This window comes from Salvelinus fontinalis, chromosome 11 (genome assembly GCF_029448725.1).
Source record: "Salvelinus fontinalis isolate EN_2023a chromosome 11, ASM2944872v1, whole genome shotgun sequence".
Taxonomy (NCBI): domain Eukaryota; kingdom Metazoa; phylum Chordata; class Actinopteri; order Salmoniformes; family Salmonidae; genus Salvelinus; species Salvelinus fontinalis.
Window position 1 is genome coordinate 41,367,443 of NC_074675.1, and position 20,553 is coordinate 41,387,995.

At 45.0% G+C, this 20,553-nt stretch overlaps 1 protein-coding gene across 1 annotated transcript; it reads right to left on the reverse strand.

The window, feature by feature from the left end:
- Positions 1-5,840: 5,840 nt before the first annotated feature.
- Positions 5,841-19,681, reverse strand: alp3 (alkaline phosphatase 3). The gene is made up of 11 exons (XM_055939262.1): positions 19,612-19,681; positions 16,625-16,741; positions 16,334-16,449; positions 15,923-16,097; positions 12,906-13,078; positions 11,096-11,236; positions 10,475-10,544; positions 10,018-10,152; positions 8,837-9,028; positions 7,559-7,675; positions 5,841-6,154 (listed from the first exon to the last, which is right to left on the reverse strand). The coding sequence occupies exons 1-11, from the start codon at positions 19,679-19,681 to the stop codon at positions 5,841-5,843; spliced, it is 1,620 nt and encodes a 539-aa protein (XP_055795237.1).
- Between the last annotated feature and the right edge of the window lie 872 nt (positions 19,682-20,553).

Below are 20,553 nucleotides of genomic sequence, written 5' to 3' on the forward strand. Positions count from 1 at the left end.
AGGCTTTCAATCAATCACATTTATTTATGAAGCCCTTTTTACAACAGCAGTTGTCACAAAGTGCTTATACAGAAACCGTACCTAAAATCCCAGAGAGCAACGCAGATGTAGAAGCTCTTGGCTAGGAAAAACTCCCCAGAAAGGGCTTTATTGGGGCATATTGCTTAGCCTATAGTCCCTACTTAGCCTTGCTTTATACTTGGCAACGGGATATACAGTGCATTCGGAAAGAATTCAGACCCCTTGACTTTTTCCACATTGTGTTACTTTACAGCCTTATTCTAAAATTGATTAAATAAATAAAAATCCTCATCAATCTACACACATTACGCCATAATGACAAAGCAAAGGGGTTTTGTTGCAAATGTATTAAAATGTTTAAAAAACAGAAATACCTTATTTATATACAGTATCAGTCAAAGGTTCGGAGTGTGCAAAGTTGTCATCAAGGCAAAGGGTGGCTACTTTGAAGAATCTAAAATCTGAACACTTTTTTGGTTACTACATAATTCCATATGTGTTATTTCATACTTTTGATGTCTTCACTATTATTCTAAAATGTAGAAAATAGTAAAAATAAAGAAAACCATTGAATGAGTAGGTGTGTCTAAACTTTTGACTGGTACTGTTTGTATTCAGACCTTTTGCTATGAGACTTGAAATTGAGCTCAGGTGCATCCTGTTTCCATTGATCCTTAAGATGTTTCTTCAACTTGATTGAAGTCCACCGGTGGTAAATTCAATTGATTGGACATTATTTGGAAAGGCACACACCTGTCTATATAAGGTCCCACAGTTGACAGTGCCTGTCAGAGCAAAAACCAAGCCATGAGGTCAAAGGAATTGTCCGTAGAGCACCGAGACAGGATTGTGTCGAGGCACAGATCTGGGGAAGGGTACCAAAACATTTCTGCAGTATTAAAGGCCCCCAAGAACACAGTGGCCTCCATCATTTTTAAAACCAAGACTCTTCCTAGAGCTGGCCCGCCCGGCCAAACTGAGCAATCAGGGGAGAAGGGCCTTGGTCATAGAAGCTTGTAGCGTCATACACAAGAAGACTCAAGGCTCTAATCGCTGCCAAAGGTGCTTCAACAAAGTACTTAGTAAAGGGTCTGAAGGGTCAGTTTTTATATATATATACACATTTGCAACCATTTCAAAAAACAGTTTTTGCTTTGTCATTATGGAGTACTGTGTGTATATTGATGAGAGGGACAAATGATTTAATACATACTAGAATACGGCTGTAACGTGCAGCTACTACCAGGGATCTAATGGGGTGGAAAATACCAAGTAAAAGTAACCTAAATGTGTGGTGTTTCAATGGAAATGAGAAAATAACGCAGTGAGGCTCCATAACCTTCGAATCGGGATTATTTCAGGACCATGGACAGCGGTTAGTGTGAAGTAACAGGCCCACGCCATTTGTAAGGCCAGTGATTTAATCAGGCCTGGCCTGAGTAATGAGGAAACTTCATATGTGGTACTATATTCTATTGGACAGAAGTATTGATGTGAGCCGTCATGCATGGCAGGAAGGGAGGACACAGTAATGGTCTTTCGCTCTGTCTCTCTAATACAGGGCCTACAAATTTGATCTTCTTCCTCTCTCACGCACATACACACACACACACACCATTTGCAGGGGCATTTGGAAAGCTTTGCTGGAGGGGGTCTAATAGGCGAATCAGGATGGCTAAAATAACAGCAGCAGGTGCATGGCTGGCCTAATTAGGCATTACGCTGTGGTGGTCTACCTCTGCCTTTCTCGCCCTGCGAGCGGGGAAACATTTGGGGTCATTTATAAAAATCACTAACTCTAGCCGAGGGAAACGTGTCTCAGAGTCACTATGGGCGGCCAATGCGATGCTGCTATGGTTCAAATGTGGACCGGTGGGATTGAGCTAAGAGCCGCCAAAATAGGTCTACATACTCCGATTCCATCTGTGGCTAGCTAAAGTGCATTCGGGAAGTATTCAGACCCCTTGACTTTTTCCACATTTTGTTACGTGATAGCATTATTCTGAAAATTGAAAAATCCTCATCAATCTACACAAAACACCCCATTATGACAAAGCGAAACAGGTTATTGGAAATTTTTGCAAATCTATTAAAAATAAAAAAACAGAAATACCTTATTTACATAAGTATTCAGACCTTTTGCTCTGAGACTTGAAATTGAGCTCAGGTGCATCCTGTTTCCATTGATCATCCTTGAGATGTTTCTACAACTTGATTGGAGTCTACCTGTGGTAAATTCAAACCATGGGGTCAAAGGAATTGTCCATAGAGCACCGAGACAGGATTGTGTTGAGGCACAGATCTGAGGAAGGGTACCAAAACATTTCTGCAGCATTGAAGGTCCCCAAGAACACAGTAGCCTCCATCATTCTTAAATGGAAGAAATTTGGAACCACCAAGACTCTTCCTAGAGCTGGCCGCCCGGCCAAAGTGAGCAATCAGAGGAGAAGGGCCTTGGTCAGGGAGGTGACCAAGAACCCGATGGTCACTCTGACAGAACTCCAGAGTTCCTCTGTTGAGAGGGGAGAACCTTCCAGAAAGACAACCATCTCTTCAGCACTCCACCAATCAGACCTTTATGGTAATGGCCAGATGGAAGCCACTCCTCACTAAAAGGCACATGACAGCCTGCTTGGAGTTTGCCAAAAGGCACCTAAAGACTCTCAGACCATGAGAAACAAAACTATCTGGTCTGGTGAAACCAAGATTGAACTCTTTGGCCTGAATGCCAGGTGTCACGTCTGGAGGAAACCTGGCACTATCCCTACGGTGAAGCATGGTGGTGGCAGCGTCATTCTGTGGGGATGTTTTTCAGCGGCAGGCACTGAGAGACTAGTCAGGATTGAGGCAAAGATGGAACGGAGCAAAGTACAGAGAGATCCTTGATGATAACCTGCTCCAGAGTGCTCAGGACCTCAGACTGGGACTAAGGTTCACCTTCCAACAGGACAACGACCCTAAGCACACAGCCAAGACAATGCAGGAGTGGCTTCAGGACAAGTCTCTGAATGTCCTTGAGTGGCCCAGCCAGAGCCTGGACTTGTACCAATCGAACATCTCTGGAGAGACCTGAAAATAGCTGTGCAGTGACGCTCCCCATCCAACCTGACAAAACTTGAGAGGATCTGCATAGAAGAATGCGAGGAACTTGTCACGTCCTGACCTTAGAGATCCTTTTTATGTCTCTGTTTTGGTTGGTCAGGGCGTGAGTTTGGGTGGGCATTCTATGTCTGGTGTTCTATGTTGTCTTTGTGTTGTATTTCTGTGTGTTTGGCCTGATATGGTTCTCAATCAGAGGCAGCTGTCTATCATTGTCTCTGATTGAGAATCATATTTAGGTAGCCTGTTCCCACCTGTGTTTGTGGGTGGTTGTTTCCGGTTTAGTGTTTTTGTCACCTTTCAGGACTGTCCGTTTGTCGTGTTTGTTGTTTTATTTAGTGTTGCATATTTTATTAAATGATATGAACACTTACCACGCTGCACCTTGGTCCGCTTCTTCTCCTACAGACGACAAGCGTTACAGAACTCCCCAAATACAGGTGTGCCAGGCTTGTAGCGTCATACCCAAGAAGACTTGAGGCATTAATTGCTGCAAAAGGTGCTTCAACAAAGTACTTAGTAAAGGGTCTGAATACTTATGTAAATGTGATATTTCAGTTTGCAAACATTTCTAAAAACGTTTTTTGCCTTGTCATTATGGAGTATTGTGTGTAGATTGATTAGGCAAAAGAACACTTTTAATCAATTTTAGAATAAGGCTTTAATGTCATAAAATATGCCAAAGTAGGCCTATTCATATGATGAGATCACGGCTGTTCAGACCTACGCAGCACGATAGACAGACACACACTAAAAATAAAAGGTTGCTGGAGGAGCCTTTAGGAGTTTTTGAAACTGTGGGAACCCCTATAAGTTCTTCAAGAACCCTTTAAAAAACCCATTAATGGTTCCACAAAGAACGTTTGTGGAATAAGAAATACTTATTTTCCACCATAATTTGCAAATAAATTCATAAAAAATCCTACAATGTGATTTTCTGGATTTTTTTTTCTCATTTTGTCTGTCATAGTTGAAGTGTATCTATGATGAAAATTACAGGCCTCTCTCATCTTTTTAAGTGGGAGAACTTGCACAATTGGTGGCTGACTAAATACTTTTTTGCCCCAGTGTACATGTGATCTGCATAACATTATGAGACAAACCAATACCAATGATATATACCTTTGTGTGCCTCCTGGTCAGTATACCTGCAGACACATGCAAGTAAGTGAGCCAGCCATTCAGTAATCTGAACCCAATGCAGCTTTTACATATTCTTACCTCTGTTGATTCCTATCAATTGAATTGGCCATTTTCAGAATTTCTAAAAAGGGAGAAAGTGTGAAATAACACCCCCATTTGCATAAATATGAAAAGATCGATGGTATCATCATAAAAGGAGAAACCTGCTGTCTTATCAAATTCAAATCAAACTGTTTAAGCTGGTCAGTTAGGTTCCTGCAAGAACCCCGAATAACTAAAGAGCCTCCTCGACTAACCCCACCTCCTATGGGGTTCTTGGAATAACCTTTTGTGGCAATATTTCAGTGCCAAGAACCCCAAGGTTCTTCAGGGAACTTTGAGGACGTTAGAAGGACCCTTGTTGAACCCCTAATTCTTGGAATGTAGAAGCTCACTGTGTTTTTTTCCTCTTTACCCCTTTCACCGTCCTTTGATACCTATTGTCCTACCTGTCCAATACCATACACCCACTGTTGCGCAATCTGTCTCGATTTCGCAACATTTCAAATTTGCAGCAACTTGAATATAACACACAACATGCCGCAGAGCTGTTTTCTTTGTGTTCTAGCGGCACCAAGAGGCGGTATTGTGTAACAACACCCGAGTCGAGAGAAGGCATGTTGCGCGGTGCAGCGGAATGATGCGGCTTGAATCCAGACGCACAATATATATTTGCTTAGGCTATATTGCAAATCAATTAATGGCTCAAGGATCCAATTGACTAATGTAATAAGCTCAACGAATTGGCAAGGCTTGGCTGAGATAGCAGTTGGATCATTACAATAGGAAAGGATGGCGTATAGACTTCACAAAACACACAAGAAGTCTACAGATTATTTCCATTGTGGTCCTCTTATTTGCTCCACAAGTAGCCTACGCGAATGGTGGATTAAACAATTACACATAAATACAATGGCAATACTTTGAAGGGTGTCTACAACTACAAGGAAATGACCTGATGCTTTAAAAAAATAAACAATTGGGTCCAAGGAGGGTCCGGTCACTCGTAATAGCCAAACTCTGCAACAGCTGTACACAATAATTACAATAATCTGTCATTATGGGACGGAAATATGTGATCTTTAAATATTGTGCATTATTAATGGGCTGCTGTAGTAATGTCATCAAACACTTGCAGGCCTCGATCCTCAATTAGCGACGCAGATATTAGAATAGGAGATCAAACGGCTTTGGTCGCCAGGAGGGAACTAGTCATTCCCCAATCCTAATCCTTCTATGGTTTCCTCACACAACTAAGTAGGCCTATAGCATTTTTCTCTGACTAACCAATGTGTTATTATTGACTCAGAGCTAAAATTAAGGCAAAATCTTCTAGTCCATATACTTTTTATTAGCAACAAATATATTATTTATTTAAATATAAACATATACAAATTAGGAGTATTGTCATAATTTACATAATTTGACAAAATCATTTTGGTACAGAGCACTTTTTTGTTGAAGAGGAGTAGCAAAACAAATGGACCTCTTTCATTCTCTCTTTCTGTCCCTCCCTCTTCTCCACCTCCACCAGTCTCTCAGTGCAGCACGGCAGCCAGTAGGGCAGTAACCAGAGAGATGGAGGATACCTGGGAGGGTGCACTGTTCCTATCATCATCAGTAGTAGTGACGAGGATCCTCTTGGTATTGGTGTGTTGAGGTCTACTTTCACAGTGCCTGAGGTCCCGTCCCACACAGCCAGCGTAGGCCATGGCGTGGGCCAGGTAACTCTGCTCCTGGACCCCGTGGAAGAGGTGTGCCATGGGGCCGCGGGCTAGCACTGCCACATCTTCCCCACCATGGGTCTCAGTGTCCAGGGGCACCGCAGACAGCTGCACGTAGTCCTTCGACTCTGACCAAGGTGAATAAATATGTGAATATGGACTGGAGAGATAGACATTCTGCAGGAGGGATATTTATCAAGAATGCCACAGGTGAAGGGAGGAGAGTACAGAGAGGAAAGCTACAGGTGAAGGGAGGAGAGTACAGAGAGGAAAGCTACAGGAGAAGGGAGGGGAGTACAGAGAGGAAAGCTACAGGAGAAGGGAGGAGAGTACAGAGAGGAAAGCTACAGGAGAAGGGAGGAGAGTACAGAGGAAAGCTACAGGTGAAGGGAGGAGAGTACAGAGAGGAAAGCTACAGGTGAAGGGAGGAGAGTACAGAGAGGAAAGCTACAGGTGAAGGGAGGAGAGTACAGAGAGGAAAGCTACAGGTGAAGGGAGAGGAGTACAGAGAGGAAAGCTACAGGTGAATGGAGGAGAGTACAGAGAGGAAAGCTACAGGTGAAGGAAGGGGAGTATAGAGAGGAAAGCTACAGGTGAAGGGAGGGGAGTACAGAGAGGAAAGCTACAGGTGACGGGAGGAAAGCTACAGGTGAAAGGAGGGGAGTATAGAGAGGAAAGCTACAGGTGAAGGGAGGAAAGCTACAGGTGAAGGGAGGGGAGTACAGAGAGGAAAGCTACAGGTGAAGGGAGGAGAGTATAGAGAGGAAAGCTACAGGTGAATGGAGGGGAGTACATAGAGGAAAGCTACAGGTGAAGGGGAGAAAGCTACAGGTGAAGGGAGGGGAGTACAGAGAGGAAAGCTACAGGTGAAGGGAGGAGAGTACAGAGAGGAAAGCTACAGGTGAAGGGAGCAAAGCTACAGGTGAAGGGAGGGGAGTATAGAGAGGAAAGCTACAGGTGAAGGGAGGAGAGTATAGAGAGGAAAGCTACAGGTGAATGGAGGGGAGTACATAGAGGAAAGCTACAGGTGAAGGGGGGAAAGCTACAGGTGAAGGGAGGGGAGTACAGAGAGGAAAGCTACAGGTGAAGGGAGGAGAGTACAGAGAGGAAAGCTACAAGTGAAGGGAGAGGAGTACAGAGAGGAAAGCTACAGGTGAAGGGAGGAGAGTACAGAGAGGAAAGCTACAGGTGAAGGGTGGAGAGTACAGAGAGGAAAGCTACAGAAGAAGGGAGGGGAGTACAGAGAGGAAAGCTACAGGTGAAGGGAGAGGAGTACAGAGAGGAAAGCTACAGGTGATGGGAGGATTGTACAGAGAGGAAAGCTACAGGTGAAGGGAGGAGAGTACAGAGAGGAAAGCTACAGGTGATGGGAGGAGAGTACAGAGAGGAAAGCTACAGGTGATGGGAGGATTGTACAGAGAGGAAAGCTACAGGTGAAGGGAGGATTGTACAGAGAGGAAAGCTACAGGTGAAGGGAGGAGAGTACAGAGAGGAAAGCTATACAAGAACAGAACATAGTTTTGGTTTCTTACGTGTATCCACTTTACCGATGTCAGGGCGCTTGTTGTCTACGACTTTGTATCCAGGGCCATTTCCGTACATCAGGGTTGTGTAAGGTAGCATATCCTTCCCATACAGAGGAGATTTCCCTGTGAGAGAGACACACAGTGGGATGAATCACAATGTAAAGTTCTTACACACACACACACACACACAGTAAGAGAGGAGGAGTGTGTCCCAAGGGAGCTAAGGGTCGAGCAGGTTGTCTCCAGACAGATGAGATATTAGACTTTCCAGACCCTACTGATGAACTGCTCAGTGTTTCACTACTGCATTAATCACCAAGACCTGGGAGGCTGGACCAGTGGGGGGCCACTGAGAGAGAGAGATAGGGAGAGAGAGATGGATGGATTTAGGGAGTGAGAGAGGGCTGAACAATGGGGAGCCACAGAGAGAGAGGGAGAGGCAGAGGGAGGGATGAGAGGAGTGGAGAGGGAGGGAAGCCTGAACGCTGGAGAGCCTCATAGAAGGAGCGATAGAGGGAGAGAGAGGCAGAAAGGGGTGGGAGGCAGAGAAGGGAGGGAGAGAGAGGCAGAGAAGGGAGGGAGAGAGAGAGGCAGAGAGGGGAGGGAGAGAGAGAGGGGAGGGAAAGAGAGGCAGAGAGGGGAGGGAGAGAGAGGCAGAGAGGGGAGGGAAAGAGAGGCAGAGAGGGGGGGAGAGAGAGGCAGAGAGGAGAGGGAGAGAGAGGCAGAGAGGGGAGGGAGAGAGAGGCAGAGAGGGGAGGGATGGGAGGTTAGGGAGTGATCTAGGCTGTTTGTTTTCCTCTGTAATTGCAGGGGAGAGAAAATGTCAGAGTGCCAGTGGCGTCTCCCAGATGGAGGCTGAAGCCGTCTAGTGGAGCACACCACCACCTCTGATGTCATCACAGCTGTGAGGAGTGACACCTTGGGGAAGGGGGGTGCAGAGCAGGAAGGTGGGGGGAGAGGTGTCAGAATGAGGATGTCCTGTCCACAGAGGAGGGGTGTGTGTGTACTTGGGGGAGAGATTCTTACTGCTTCACTACATAATAATATTACTAAACCAATGCAACATGACTATTGGTAGTTTCATCAATTTAGCATGACCTGACCAAAACTTCTAATCATGGAACCACCAAAAAAAGTTGACCAAACATTCCTTTAACTATAAAAACACTGTAGCGAAAAAGCCCTATAATCAGAATGATTACTAAAATAACCAACTCTAACTGTATGGGGAAAACATAAACCATAATCCATGTAGAAAGTTGTTTCTGTGAGTTCGTTGCTTACCCAGAATGCTTTGCCCTCTAAAGGGGTATCCATTGAAGGTGAAGGCGTGGGAGTGGTCAGCTGTCACCAGGGTGAGAGTTTCCTCCTCATTGGTCAGCTCCAGGCCCTTGGCGACAGCATTGTCAAAGGCAACTGTCTCGTGCAACGCCATGGAGGCTCTGCTGGCATGGTGGCCCTGGTCGATACGTCCACCTGACACACAGAGAGAGAAAGAGAAGGATGAAGTTACCCATTAACACTGATCTAAGCTCAGTATGTTGGTGTCATCTCTAAAGATTGAAGGTTAAGATTGGGGGAAGGTAAGCTGACCCTAGGTCTGTGTGTAAGCGACAAGGAACCACTGGCTCCTGGTATTCAAATAAAAAGAACACTAATAACATTGGAGTAAAGTTGAAATAAAGTTGAAATGACACTACTACAAGTGTTACTTAGCCAAGTAAAACGAACCTAGCTGCTGTTCTCTTATCAGTGCAGTCAGGAAGTGGAGAGGAGTTGGGCTAATATGTTGGGTCCCCAGGGAGCAGGAGGAGAGGGTACGGCGCACCATATGCCCAGCTCTATTTAAAGCCTGCTGCGATGTGTTATTTAAAACCCATTGTTGAAGATGCAAGACGCTCAACAGCACAATCAGGTCCCAGGGTGGTGCCTCAGATTGAAGGTAGGATGGATGAGGGCCTGTACCCAAGAGCCACCACTGTGGAACAGTAATGTGTTGTATTAGGCCCCGCACCTCTCTGAGGGGTTGGGTTAAATGTGAAAGACACATTTCAGTTGAAGGCATTCACTTGTACAACTGACTAGGTATCCCCCTTTCCAACATAATGTTCCCCCTCACACTGCGGCAAACACATGCAGGTACTACATGCAGATCCTACTACAGTCTGCAGATACAGATACATGTAGTGCACTGCAGTCCCTAACTGTCTTACTGAGAGGCACACAGCATCAGAACAGCAACTAACTAACCTCTGTATTGACTCAAGATCTAGAAATACGGGCACACACACTTTGAAACCAATGCATGTTGGTGTTCAGTTATATAAACAAGTGCTGTGATTATTCAATCAATAGATGGATTGTATTTTAACAAACAACCGTGCACCTACGTTAAGGAGGAACTTGTTGGGATTGGGTTGATGGATGGATTCATTGACTGACATCTTGGTTAACCCTTTGCTCACCTTCTACCAGGAGGAAGAATCCCTTGGGGTTTTTGCTGAGGATGCGGATGGCCTTTTCTGTGGTCTCAGCGATGGAAGGGTCCATGGTGGGGTCTCTCTCCACGTCGAAGCGCAGGTCTCCAGGCTCAAACAGGGCTGCAGGGAACAGGGTTGATCAGGTAAGAAAAGAACATTGTAGAAAAGGTAGAGGGTACGCAATGCGCTTCAGCCCGTGTAAATGTGTGATAAAATGAGTCAGTATCAGCTTAGTCAATATTCACAATACATATACTGTATGTAGGCTAAGTGAAGGCAGGATGAAGAACTCTATTCCAAAGTGTAAGAAAGTGAAAAAACCAAGGACACCCCAGTGTCTATTTATATACAGTAAGAATCAGCAGTAATGTTTGCTGTGACTTTCAAATACTCAGCTTTCCAGAATACACAGAAGAATTGACAGAATACTACAATCCTTTACCCATAAGGTAGTCAGTGGTGTCAGGGTCCACAGCGTCAAAGTCAGTCCTGTTCCACACATAACGAGCCACCTATCAGACAGACAGACCAGACAGACAGACCAGACAGACAGACAGACAGACAGACAGACAGACAGACAGACACAGACAGACAGACAGACAGACACAGACAGACAGACAGACAGACAGACACAGACAGACCAGACAGACAGACCAGACAGACAGACAGACAGACAGACAGACACAGACAGACAGACACAGACAGACAGACAGACAGACAGACAGACAGACAGACCAGACAGACCAGACAGACAGACCAGACAGACAGACAGACAGACAGACAGACACAGACAGACAGACAGACAGACACAGACAGACAGACAGACAGACAGACAGACAGACAGACAGTCAGACAGACACAGACAGACAGACAGACAGACAGACACATACAGACAGACAGACAGACAGACAGACAGACAGACAGACAGACAGAAAGAAAGAGAGAAAGAGAGAAAGAGAGAAAGAGGGGCAGTCTGAATACACATCTTTGGGCAGTTTTGTGGCTGAATGCAACCAATGTTGTGTGTCAATTTGTTGTTCCATAGTTTTTTTTCTCTCTCTACCTTTCCGACTTTCATCTGCTGCCAGTCAGAGATGAGGTGGCGTCCGTCCTTTCTCTTGCCACTGGAGGCCAGGTCTCGAGGGTACTCTGGGTCCCAGGTGCCCTTAGGGGTCATGTACTTCCTCCCCCCGCCGATGATCACCTGGAGACGGACACATCATTCATGTTCATGGTTGGTATTGAATAACAATAACAACTGAGGCAATCAGCTTGCCCACAACCAGATTCACCACAGATTTGACCTTCAGACTTGACCTTCAGATTTCAGACCTAATGACATTATCTTTAGTCATAGTCTCAAGCTCACCTTCATCAATGACTACTGAATAACATTACCTCTCTGGGTCAATAGAGGAGTTGAGAGGTCATGAATAAGAATAACTCTCTGGGTCAATAGAGGAGTTGAGAGGTCATGAATAACAATAACTCTCTGGGTCAATAGAGGAGCTGAGAGGTCATGAATAACACTAACTCTCTGGGTCAATAGAGGAGCTGAGAGACCATGAATAACAATAACTCTCTGGGTCAATAGAGGAGCTGAGTGGTCATGAATAACAATAACTCTCTGGGTCAATAGAGGAGCTGAGAGGTCATGAATAACACTAACTCTCTGGGTCAATAGAGGAGCTGAGTGGTCATGAATAACATTACCTCTCTGGGTCAATAGAGGAGCTGAGAGGTCATGAATAACAATAACTCTCTGGGTCAATAGAGGAGCTGAGAGGTCATGAATAACACTAACTCTCTGGGTCAATAGAGGAGCTGAGTGGTCATGAATAACACTAACTCTCTGGGTCAATAGAGGAGCTGAGAGGTCATGAATAACACTAACTCTCTGGGTCAATAGAGGAGCTGAGTGGTCATGAATAACATTACCTCTCTGGGTCAATAGAGGAGTTGAGAGGTCATGAATAACACTAACTCTCTGGGTCAATAGAGGAGCTGAGTGGTCATGAATAACATTACCTCTCTGGGTCAATAGAGGAGTTGAGAGGTCATGAATAACAATAACTCTCTGGGTCAATATAGGAGCTGAGAGGTCATGAATAACAATAACTCTCTGGGTCAATAGAGGAGTTGAGAGGTCATGAATAGCACTAACTCTCTGGGTCAATAGAGGAGCTGAGAGGTCATGAATAGCACTAACTCTCTGGGTCAATAGAGGAGTTGAGAGGTCATGAATAATAATAACTCTCTGGGTCAATAGAGGAGCTGAGAGGTCATGAATAACAATAACTCTCTGGGTCAATAGAGGAGCTGAGAGGTCATGAACAACAATAACTATCTGGGTCAATAGATGAGTTGAGAGGTCATGAATAACATTACCTCTCTGGGTCAATAGAGGAGCTGAGAGGTCATGAATAACAATAACTCTCTGGGTCAATAGAGGAGCTGAGACGTCATGAATAACAATAACTCTCTGGGTCATTAGAGGAGTTGAGAGGTCATGAATAACACTAACTCTTTGGGTCAATAGAGGAGCTGAGAGGTCATGAATAACACTAACTCTCTGGGTCAATAGAGGAGCTGAGAAGTCATGAATAACAATAACTCTCTGGGTCAATAGAGAAGTTGAGAGGTCATGAATAACACTAACTCTCTGGGTCAATAGAGGAGCTGAGTGGTCATGAATAACATTACCTCTCTGGGTCAATATAGGAGCTGAGAGGTCATGAATAACACTAACTCTCTGGGTCAATAGAGGAGTTGAGAAGTCATGAATAACACTAACTCTCTGGGTCAATAGAGGAGCTGAGAAGTCATGAATAACAATAACTCTCTGGGTCAACAGAGGGGTTTTGGCAGCTCACATCAATGTCAGTGTTGTTTAGGAGCTGAGAGGCAATGTCTGTGCATCCTTCTTTCTTGGCAGAGGCGGGCATGTCTGCATCGCTGTACCACTTCCTGCTGGCACTGTGGGCATATGTTGCGGCAGGAGTTGCATGCTGGACCCGCGTTGTTGTGACGATGCCAACGGATTTACCTAGGAGGGAATGAGGGAGGGAAGGAGGAAGAGTGAGATGTGAGGAAGAGTGAGAGGTGAGGAAAGAAGGAGGGTGGGAGAGGAGGAGGTCAGAAAGGAAGGAGGGAGGGAGAGGGTCAGGGGAAAGTTTTCCATCAAACCTTGTCCACTATCAAAATAATCACCCTTGGTTTAAATACTTACTGTATATTTAATGTGTGATATAGCAATGTGGCTGTGTTTTTGTGTCAGATATCACACTACACAGCATTGAATTTAGAATATTTACAGTTATTATGCTCATAGCAAGTAATTTATCAGTTTTGCTGCCGCTGGAAGCACTTTCTATGTTGTTCTCTCTGTCAAACACATGGTTGCTTTTAATCTCTCTCTCTGAAGGGATATCAGCCTACTGTGTAGGGGTCAGGGCTGTCTCTGAAGGGATATCAGCCTCCTGTGTAGGGGTCAGGGCTCTCTCTGAAGGGATATCAGCCTTCTGTGTAGGGGTCAGAGCTGTCTCTGAAGGGATATCAGCCTTCTGTGTAGGGGTCAGGGCTCTCTCTGAAGGGATATCAGCCTTCTGTGTAGAGGTCAGGGCTGTCTCTGAAGGGATATCAGTCTTCTGTGTAGGGGTCAGGGCTCTCTCTGAAGGGATATCAGCCTTCTGTGTAGAGGTCAGGGCTGTCTCTGAAGGGATATCAGCCTTCTGTGTAGGGGTCAGGGCTCTCTCTGAAGGAATATCAGCCTTCTGTGTAGGGGTCAGGGCTGTCTCTGAAGGGATATCAGCCTTCTGTGTAGAGGTCAGGGCTGTCTCTGAAGGGATATCAGCCTGCTGTGTAGGGGTCAGGGCTGTCTCTGAAGGGATATCAGCCTTCTGTGTAGGGGTCAGGGCTGTCTCTGAAGGGATACCAGCCTTCTGTGTAGGGGTCAGGGCTCTCTCTGAAGGGATATCAGCCTTCTGTGTAGGGGTCAGGGCTGTCTCTGAAGGGATATCAGCCTTCTGTGTAGGGGTCAGGGCTGTCTCTGAAGGGATATCAGCCTTCTGTGTAGGGGTCAGGGCTGTCTCTGAAGAGATATCAGCCTCCTGTGTAGGGGTCAGGGCTGTCTCTGAAGGGATATCAGCCTCCTGTGTAGGGGTCAGGGCTGTCTCTGAAGGGATATCAGCCTTCTGTGTAGGGGTCAGGGCTGTCTCTGAAGGGATATCAGCCTTCTGTGTAGGGGTCAGGGCTGTCTCTGAAGGGATATCAGCCTCCTGTGTAGGGGTCAGGGCTGTCTCTGAAGGGATATCAGCCTTCTGTGTAGAGGTCAGGGCTATCTCTGAAGGGATATCAGCCTTCTGTGTAGGGGTCAGGGCTGTCTCTGAAGGGATATCAGCCTTCTGTGTAGGGGTCAGGGCTGTCTCTGAAGGGATATCAGCCTCCTGTGTAGGGGTCAGGGCTGTCTCTGAAGGGATATCAGCCTTCTGTGTAGGGGTCAGGGCTGTCTCTGAAGAGATATCAGCCTTCTGTGTAAGGGTCAGGGCTGTGGAGCTGGGAGTTATGAAATATTTATGGTTGGTGATAAGGGAACATGATAACAGTCAAGGTAACATTCTCCTGCCTCCATCAGCAGCTCAGTTCTACACCAGGCCACAACACCTGATCACCAAAGAAGCCAGAGGGCCCAGACTCCAGCCAACAGCTACAGGTGGTCCTTATGGACTCAAATGAACATCTAGCCAACTGTTATCTCTCTTGTGTTTATTAGTGTTTTGTATCGGTATCTAACACCCACCTGATTATATAACGTGTCCAGGAAAACTGGACCCTAGTTATTGTCTGTAAGGTCTTCCTGATAAGTCAACTGGATCAGGACAAACTCTGCACCCTAGTTATCGTCTGTAAGGTTTTCCTGGTAGGTCAACTGGATCAGAACAAACTCTGCACCCTAGTTATCGGTAGTAAGGTTTTCCTGGTAGGTCAACTGGATCAGAACAAACTCTGCACCCTAGTTATCGATAGTAAGGTTTTCCTGGTAGGTCAACTGGATCAGAACAAACTCTGCACCCTAGTTATCGGTAGTAAGGTTTTCTTGGTAGGTCAACTGGATCAGAACAAACTCTGCACCCTAGTTATCGTCTGTAAGGTTTTCCTGGTAGGTCAACTGGATCAGGACAAACTCTGCACCCTAGTTATCGTCTGTAAGGTTTTCCTGGTATGTCAACTGGATCAGAACAAACTCTGCACCCTAGTTATCGGTAGTAAGGTTTTCCTGGTAGGTCAACTGGATCAGGACAAACTCTGCACCCTAGTTATCGGTAGTAAGGTTTTCCTGGTAGGTCAACTGGATCAGAACAAACTCTGGACCCTAGTTATCGTCTGTAAGGTTTTCCTGGTAGGTCAACTGGATCAGGACAAACTCTGCACCCTAGTTATCGTCTGTAAGGTTTTCCTGGTAGGTCAACTGGATCAGAACAAACACTGGACCCTAGTTATCGTCTGTAAGGTTTTCCTGGTAGGTCAACTGGATCAGGACAAACTCTGCACCCTAGTTATCGGTAGTAAGGTTTTCCTGGTAGGTCAACTGGATCAGGACAAACTCTGGACCCTAGTTATCGTCTGTAAGGTTTTCCTGGTAGGTCAACTGGATCAGAACAAACTCTGCACCCTAGTTATTGGTAGTAAGGTTTTCCTGGTAGGTCAACTGGATCAGGACAAACTCTGGACCCTAGTTATCGTCTGTAAGGTTTTCCTGGTAGGTCAACTGGATCAGGACAAACTCTGCACCCTAGTTATCGGTAGTAAGGTTTTCCTGGTAAGTCAATTGGATCAGGATAAACTCGGGGCCCTAGTGATGTGGGAAGTTGGACAGAGATATGGTTCCTACCAGCATCTTTGGCCCACTTGAGAATAGAGGTGACCTCGTTGCCCTTCTGGGTCTTGCAGATTCCGTTGCGTGCGGCAGCGTTCACCCCGACCGTGTTCAGGTTAGTCTTAACACCACACAGGTAGGCTGTGGCTGTGGATGAACTGTCAGGGATCTGGAAGTCAACACTGTATGTCTGCACACAGACAGACAGTACATGCAGACATTAAGGGATAGAAATGAATACACATGAATAATATTTACGCATGAGCTTGCACCTCATACATACATCATTATACACAACAGACACAATCTCTTCCTCTGAAAGAGGTACCCATGGTTCAGGCTGCACATCAAACAAAGTGTAATCTCTGTGGGTATCTCTATGCATGTTAATGTATGTATTTGAAGATTGTTTGTTTGTTTGTGTACCTTGAGGAGGCCCGCATGGGGGAAAGTATCCATGGTCATCACTGTCTCCTCTCCAGACTGGTTGTGCATCTGGCCCTTGAGGATTCGAGCTGCTGTGATAGTGGTAATGCCCATACCTTGGGGGGAATGGCACAGAGAAATAGGTCACACTGGGGTTGAACTGGACTGTAACTGGTGAATTAGAATAGGCTGGAAAAGGAGGTTTCGAATGAGTTTCCCTCATTGTATTTGTTATGTATTTGGATATGTTTAATACACCACTGATGTGAGGTTTGGACGGTGGTCACTCACCGTCACCCAGGAAGAGCATGATGTTTTTGGCCACATTGGTGTTCAACTTCCTGTTCAGCGCCGCTTGCAAAGCCTTGGCACCCTGGGCTCTCCAGAACTCTGGGTTTTCCTCCTCAACTGGGCCAGAGACACACATACTTTTCAAAAACATACGAATCTAAAACACACTAATAAAAACATGCTTATCTAAAACACACTTATCTGAACTCCTCTAACTCTCAAAACTTACACAGAGCAAACATTTCAGGAATATAAAAATGTTTTAACTTCTGTAATATTTGGTATAATCTACTTTGAGAGTGTGTATGTGTGTGTGAGAGAGAGAGAGATCAGAGGGGGTAGAGATGAACACCCTATGGACTGTGAGAGAGAGAGAGAGAGAGAGAGAGAGAGAGAGAGAGAGAGAGAGAGAGAGAGAGAGAGAGAGAGAGAGAGAGAGAGAGAGAGAGAGAGAGAGAGAGAGAGAGAGAGAGAGAGAGAGAGAGAGAGAGAGAGAGAGAGAGAGAGAGGAGAGAGAGAGGAGAGAGAGGAGAGAGAGAGAGAGAGAGAGAGAGAGAGAGAGAGAGAGAGAGATCAGAGGGGATAGAGATGAACGCCCTATGGACTGGTCTTTGGTCAGGCTCCAGGAAACAGACTATCATACTTCACATGCATGGTCTTTTATCTCCTTCAGCTAAACATACTGTAGATAGGAGGCTACAGTAACATACTGCAGATAGAAGGTTAGAGTTATATTCTGTTGATAGAAGGCTACCGTAACATACTGTAGATAGAAGGCAACAGTAACATACTGTAGACAGGAGGCTAGAGCAACAGTAACATATTGTATATAGGAGGCTACAGTAACATACTGTAGATAGGAGGCTTACAGTAACATACTGTAGATAGGAGGCTACCGTAACATACTGTAGATAGGGGGCAACAGTAACATACTGTAGATAGGAGGCTACAGTAACATACTGTAGATAGGAGGCTACAGTAACATACTGTAGATAGGAGGCTACAGTAAAATATTGTATATATGAGGATACAGTAACATATTATATATAGGAGGTTACAGGAACATATTGTAGACAGGAGGCTACCGTAACATACTGTAGATAGGAGGCTACAGTAACATACTGTAGACAGGAGGCTAAAGCAAAAGTAACATATTGTATATAGGAGGCTACTGTAACATATTGTATATAGGAGGCTACAGTAACATACTGTAGATAGGAGGCTACAGTAACATACTGTAGACAGGAGGCTACAGTGACATACTGTAGATAGGAGGCTACCGTAACATACTGTAGATAGGGGGCAACAGTAACATACTGTAGATAGGAGGGAACAGTAACATACTGTAGATAGGAGGGAACAGTAACATACTGTAGATAGGGGGCAACAGTAACATACTGTAGATAGGAGGCTACAGTAACATACTGTAGACAGGAGGCTAGAGCAACAGTAACATATTGTATATAGGAGGCTACTGTTACATATTGTATATAGGAGGCTACAGTAACATACTTTAGACAGGAGGTTACAGTAACATACTGTAGATAGAAGGCTACAGTAACATACTGTAGATAGAAGGCTACAGTAACATACTTTAGACAGGAGGTTACAGTAACATACTGTAGATAGGAGGCTACAGTAACATACTGTAGATAGGAGGCTACAGTAACATACTGTAGATAGAAGGCTACAGTAACATACTGCAGATAGAAGGCTACCGTAACATACTGTAGATAGAAGGCAACAGTAACATACTGTAGATAGAAGGCTACCGTAACATACTGCAGATAGAAGGCTAGAGTTATATTCTGTAGATAGGAGGCTACCGTAGAATACTGTAGATAGGAGGCTACTGTAACATACTGTAGATAGGAGGCTACCGTAACATACTGTAGATAGGAGGCTACAGTGACATACTGTAGATAGAAGGCTACAGTAATATACTGTAGATAGGAGGCTACAGTAACATACTGTAGATAGAAGGCAACAGTAACATACTGTAGATAGGAGGCTACAGTAACATACTGTAGATAGAAGGCAACAGTAACATACTGTAGATAGGAGGCTACAGTAACATACTGTAGATAGGAGGCTACTGTAACATACTGTAGATAGGAGGCTACCGTAACATACTGTAGATAGGAGGCTACAGTGACACACTGTAGATAGAAGGCTACAGTAATATACTGTAGATAGGAGGCTACAGTAACATACTGTAGATAGAAGGCTACAGTAATATACTATAGATAGGAGGCTACAGTAACATACTATAGATAGGAGCAAACAGTAACATACTGTAGATAGGAGCAAACAGTAACATACTGTAGATAGGAGCAAACAGTAACATACTGTAGATAGGAGGCTACAGTAACATACTGTAGATAGGAGGCTACAGTAACATACTGTAGATAGGAGGCTACCGTAACATACTGTAGATAGGAGGCTACAGTAACATACTGTATATAGGAGGCTACAGTAACATACTGTAGATAGGAGGCTACAGTAACATACTGTAGATAGATTGCTACAGTAATATACTATCGATAGGAGGTTACAGACAGTGCTTTAATTACATATTGTCATGGGTTTCAATTAGGACTGCAGATTGTAGTTGTTTCGTACTTTGATGTTTTGTCAGATTCAGGAGAACTTGTGTAGCGAGGTGAGAGAGAAGAGAGACAGAGGCAATTAAGAGTTTAGAAGTTTAAGACAAGTGAAAGGAGATCAAGGAGAGGGAAGAGTAGGAGAAGAGTGAGATCAGGTGAGAGAGAGAGTATGATGATGGAGTGAGAGGAGATTAGTTTGTGAAAGGAGGGAGTAAGGTTTGAGGGGAAGGACCGTAGAAACCAATGAAAAGAGTGAATATAATTACAAACACAACTCAGAAGAAAGTAATAATGATTGTAAGTCGATGAGAAGAGCAGGAGATGAGCTAAGTCAGGTCAGGTGACCATCCAGAGTAAATGTGTGTCTGGCAGATCTTTTACCTTTGACGGTGGTTGAACCCAAAACCCCCAGTAGACACAGGGCCATGATGGACCATTTCTGAGTTTCCATGATGATGTCTAAAGAGGACAGTTATTCTCTCTGATCACCCCTCACACGCAACAGAAAAATATATTCCAGCCCTCCCCGGCGATAAATAATTTGTAATGGCAGGTCATAAAACTGACTGATAGTGACCTTAGGCCACACACCATTTAGTATCTTTGAGATCTCCCCACTGATTCTGGCCAAACCGTGGTTGGCACCTTCAGCACACGAGAAGATATTAAATGTAGAGACTGAGAACCAACACCAATGTGGTGACTGACAACCAACACAAATGTGGTGACTGACAACCATACCAACACCAGTGTGGTGACTGACACCATACCAACACCAGTGTGGTGACTGACAACATACCAACACCAATGTGGTGACTGACACCATACCAACACCAATGTGGTGATTGACACAATACCAACACCAGTGTGGTGACTGACACCATACCAACACCAGTGTGGTGACTGACAACATACCAACACCAATGTGGTGACTGACACCATACCAACACCAATGTGGTGATTGACACAATACCAACACCAGTGTGGTGACTGACACCATACCAACACCAGTGTGGTGACTGACAACATACCAACACCAATGTGGTGACTGACACCATACCAACACCAATGTGGTGACTGACACCATACCAACACCAGTGTGGTGACTGACAACATACCAACACCAATGTGGTGACTGACACCATACCAACACCAATGTGGTGATTGACACAATACCAACACCAGTGTGGTGACTGACAACATACCAACACCAATGTGGTGACTGACACCATACCAACACCAATGTGGTGATTGACACAATACCAACACCAGTGTGGTGACTGACACCCTACCAACACCAGTGTGGTGACTGACACCATACCA

Coding starts and splice junctions, on each gene's coding strand:
- alp3 (XM_055939262.1), bottom strand. CDS start 19,681: ATGGAAACTCAGAAATGGTCCATCATGGCCCTGTGTCTACTGGGGGTT. Junction 16,098..16,333: donor CCCATGCGGGCCTCCTCAAG/GTACACAAACAA, acceptor GTCTGTGTGCAG/ACATACAGTGTTGACTTCCA. Junction 11,237..12,905: donor TAAACAACACTGACATTGAT/GTGAGCTGCCAA, acceptor GTCCGTCTCCAG/GTGATCATCGGCGGGGGGAG.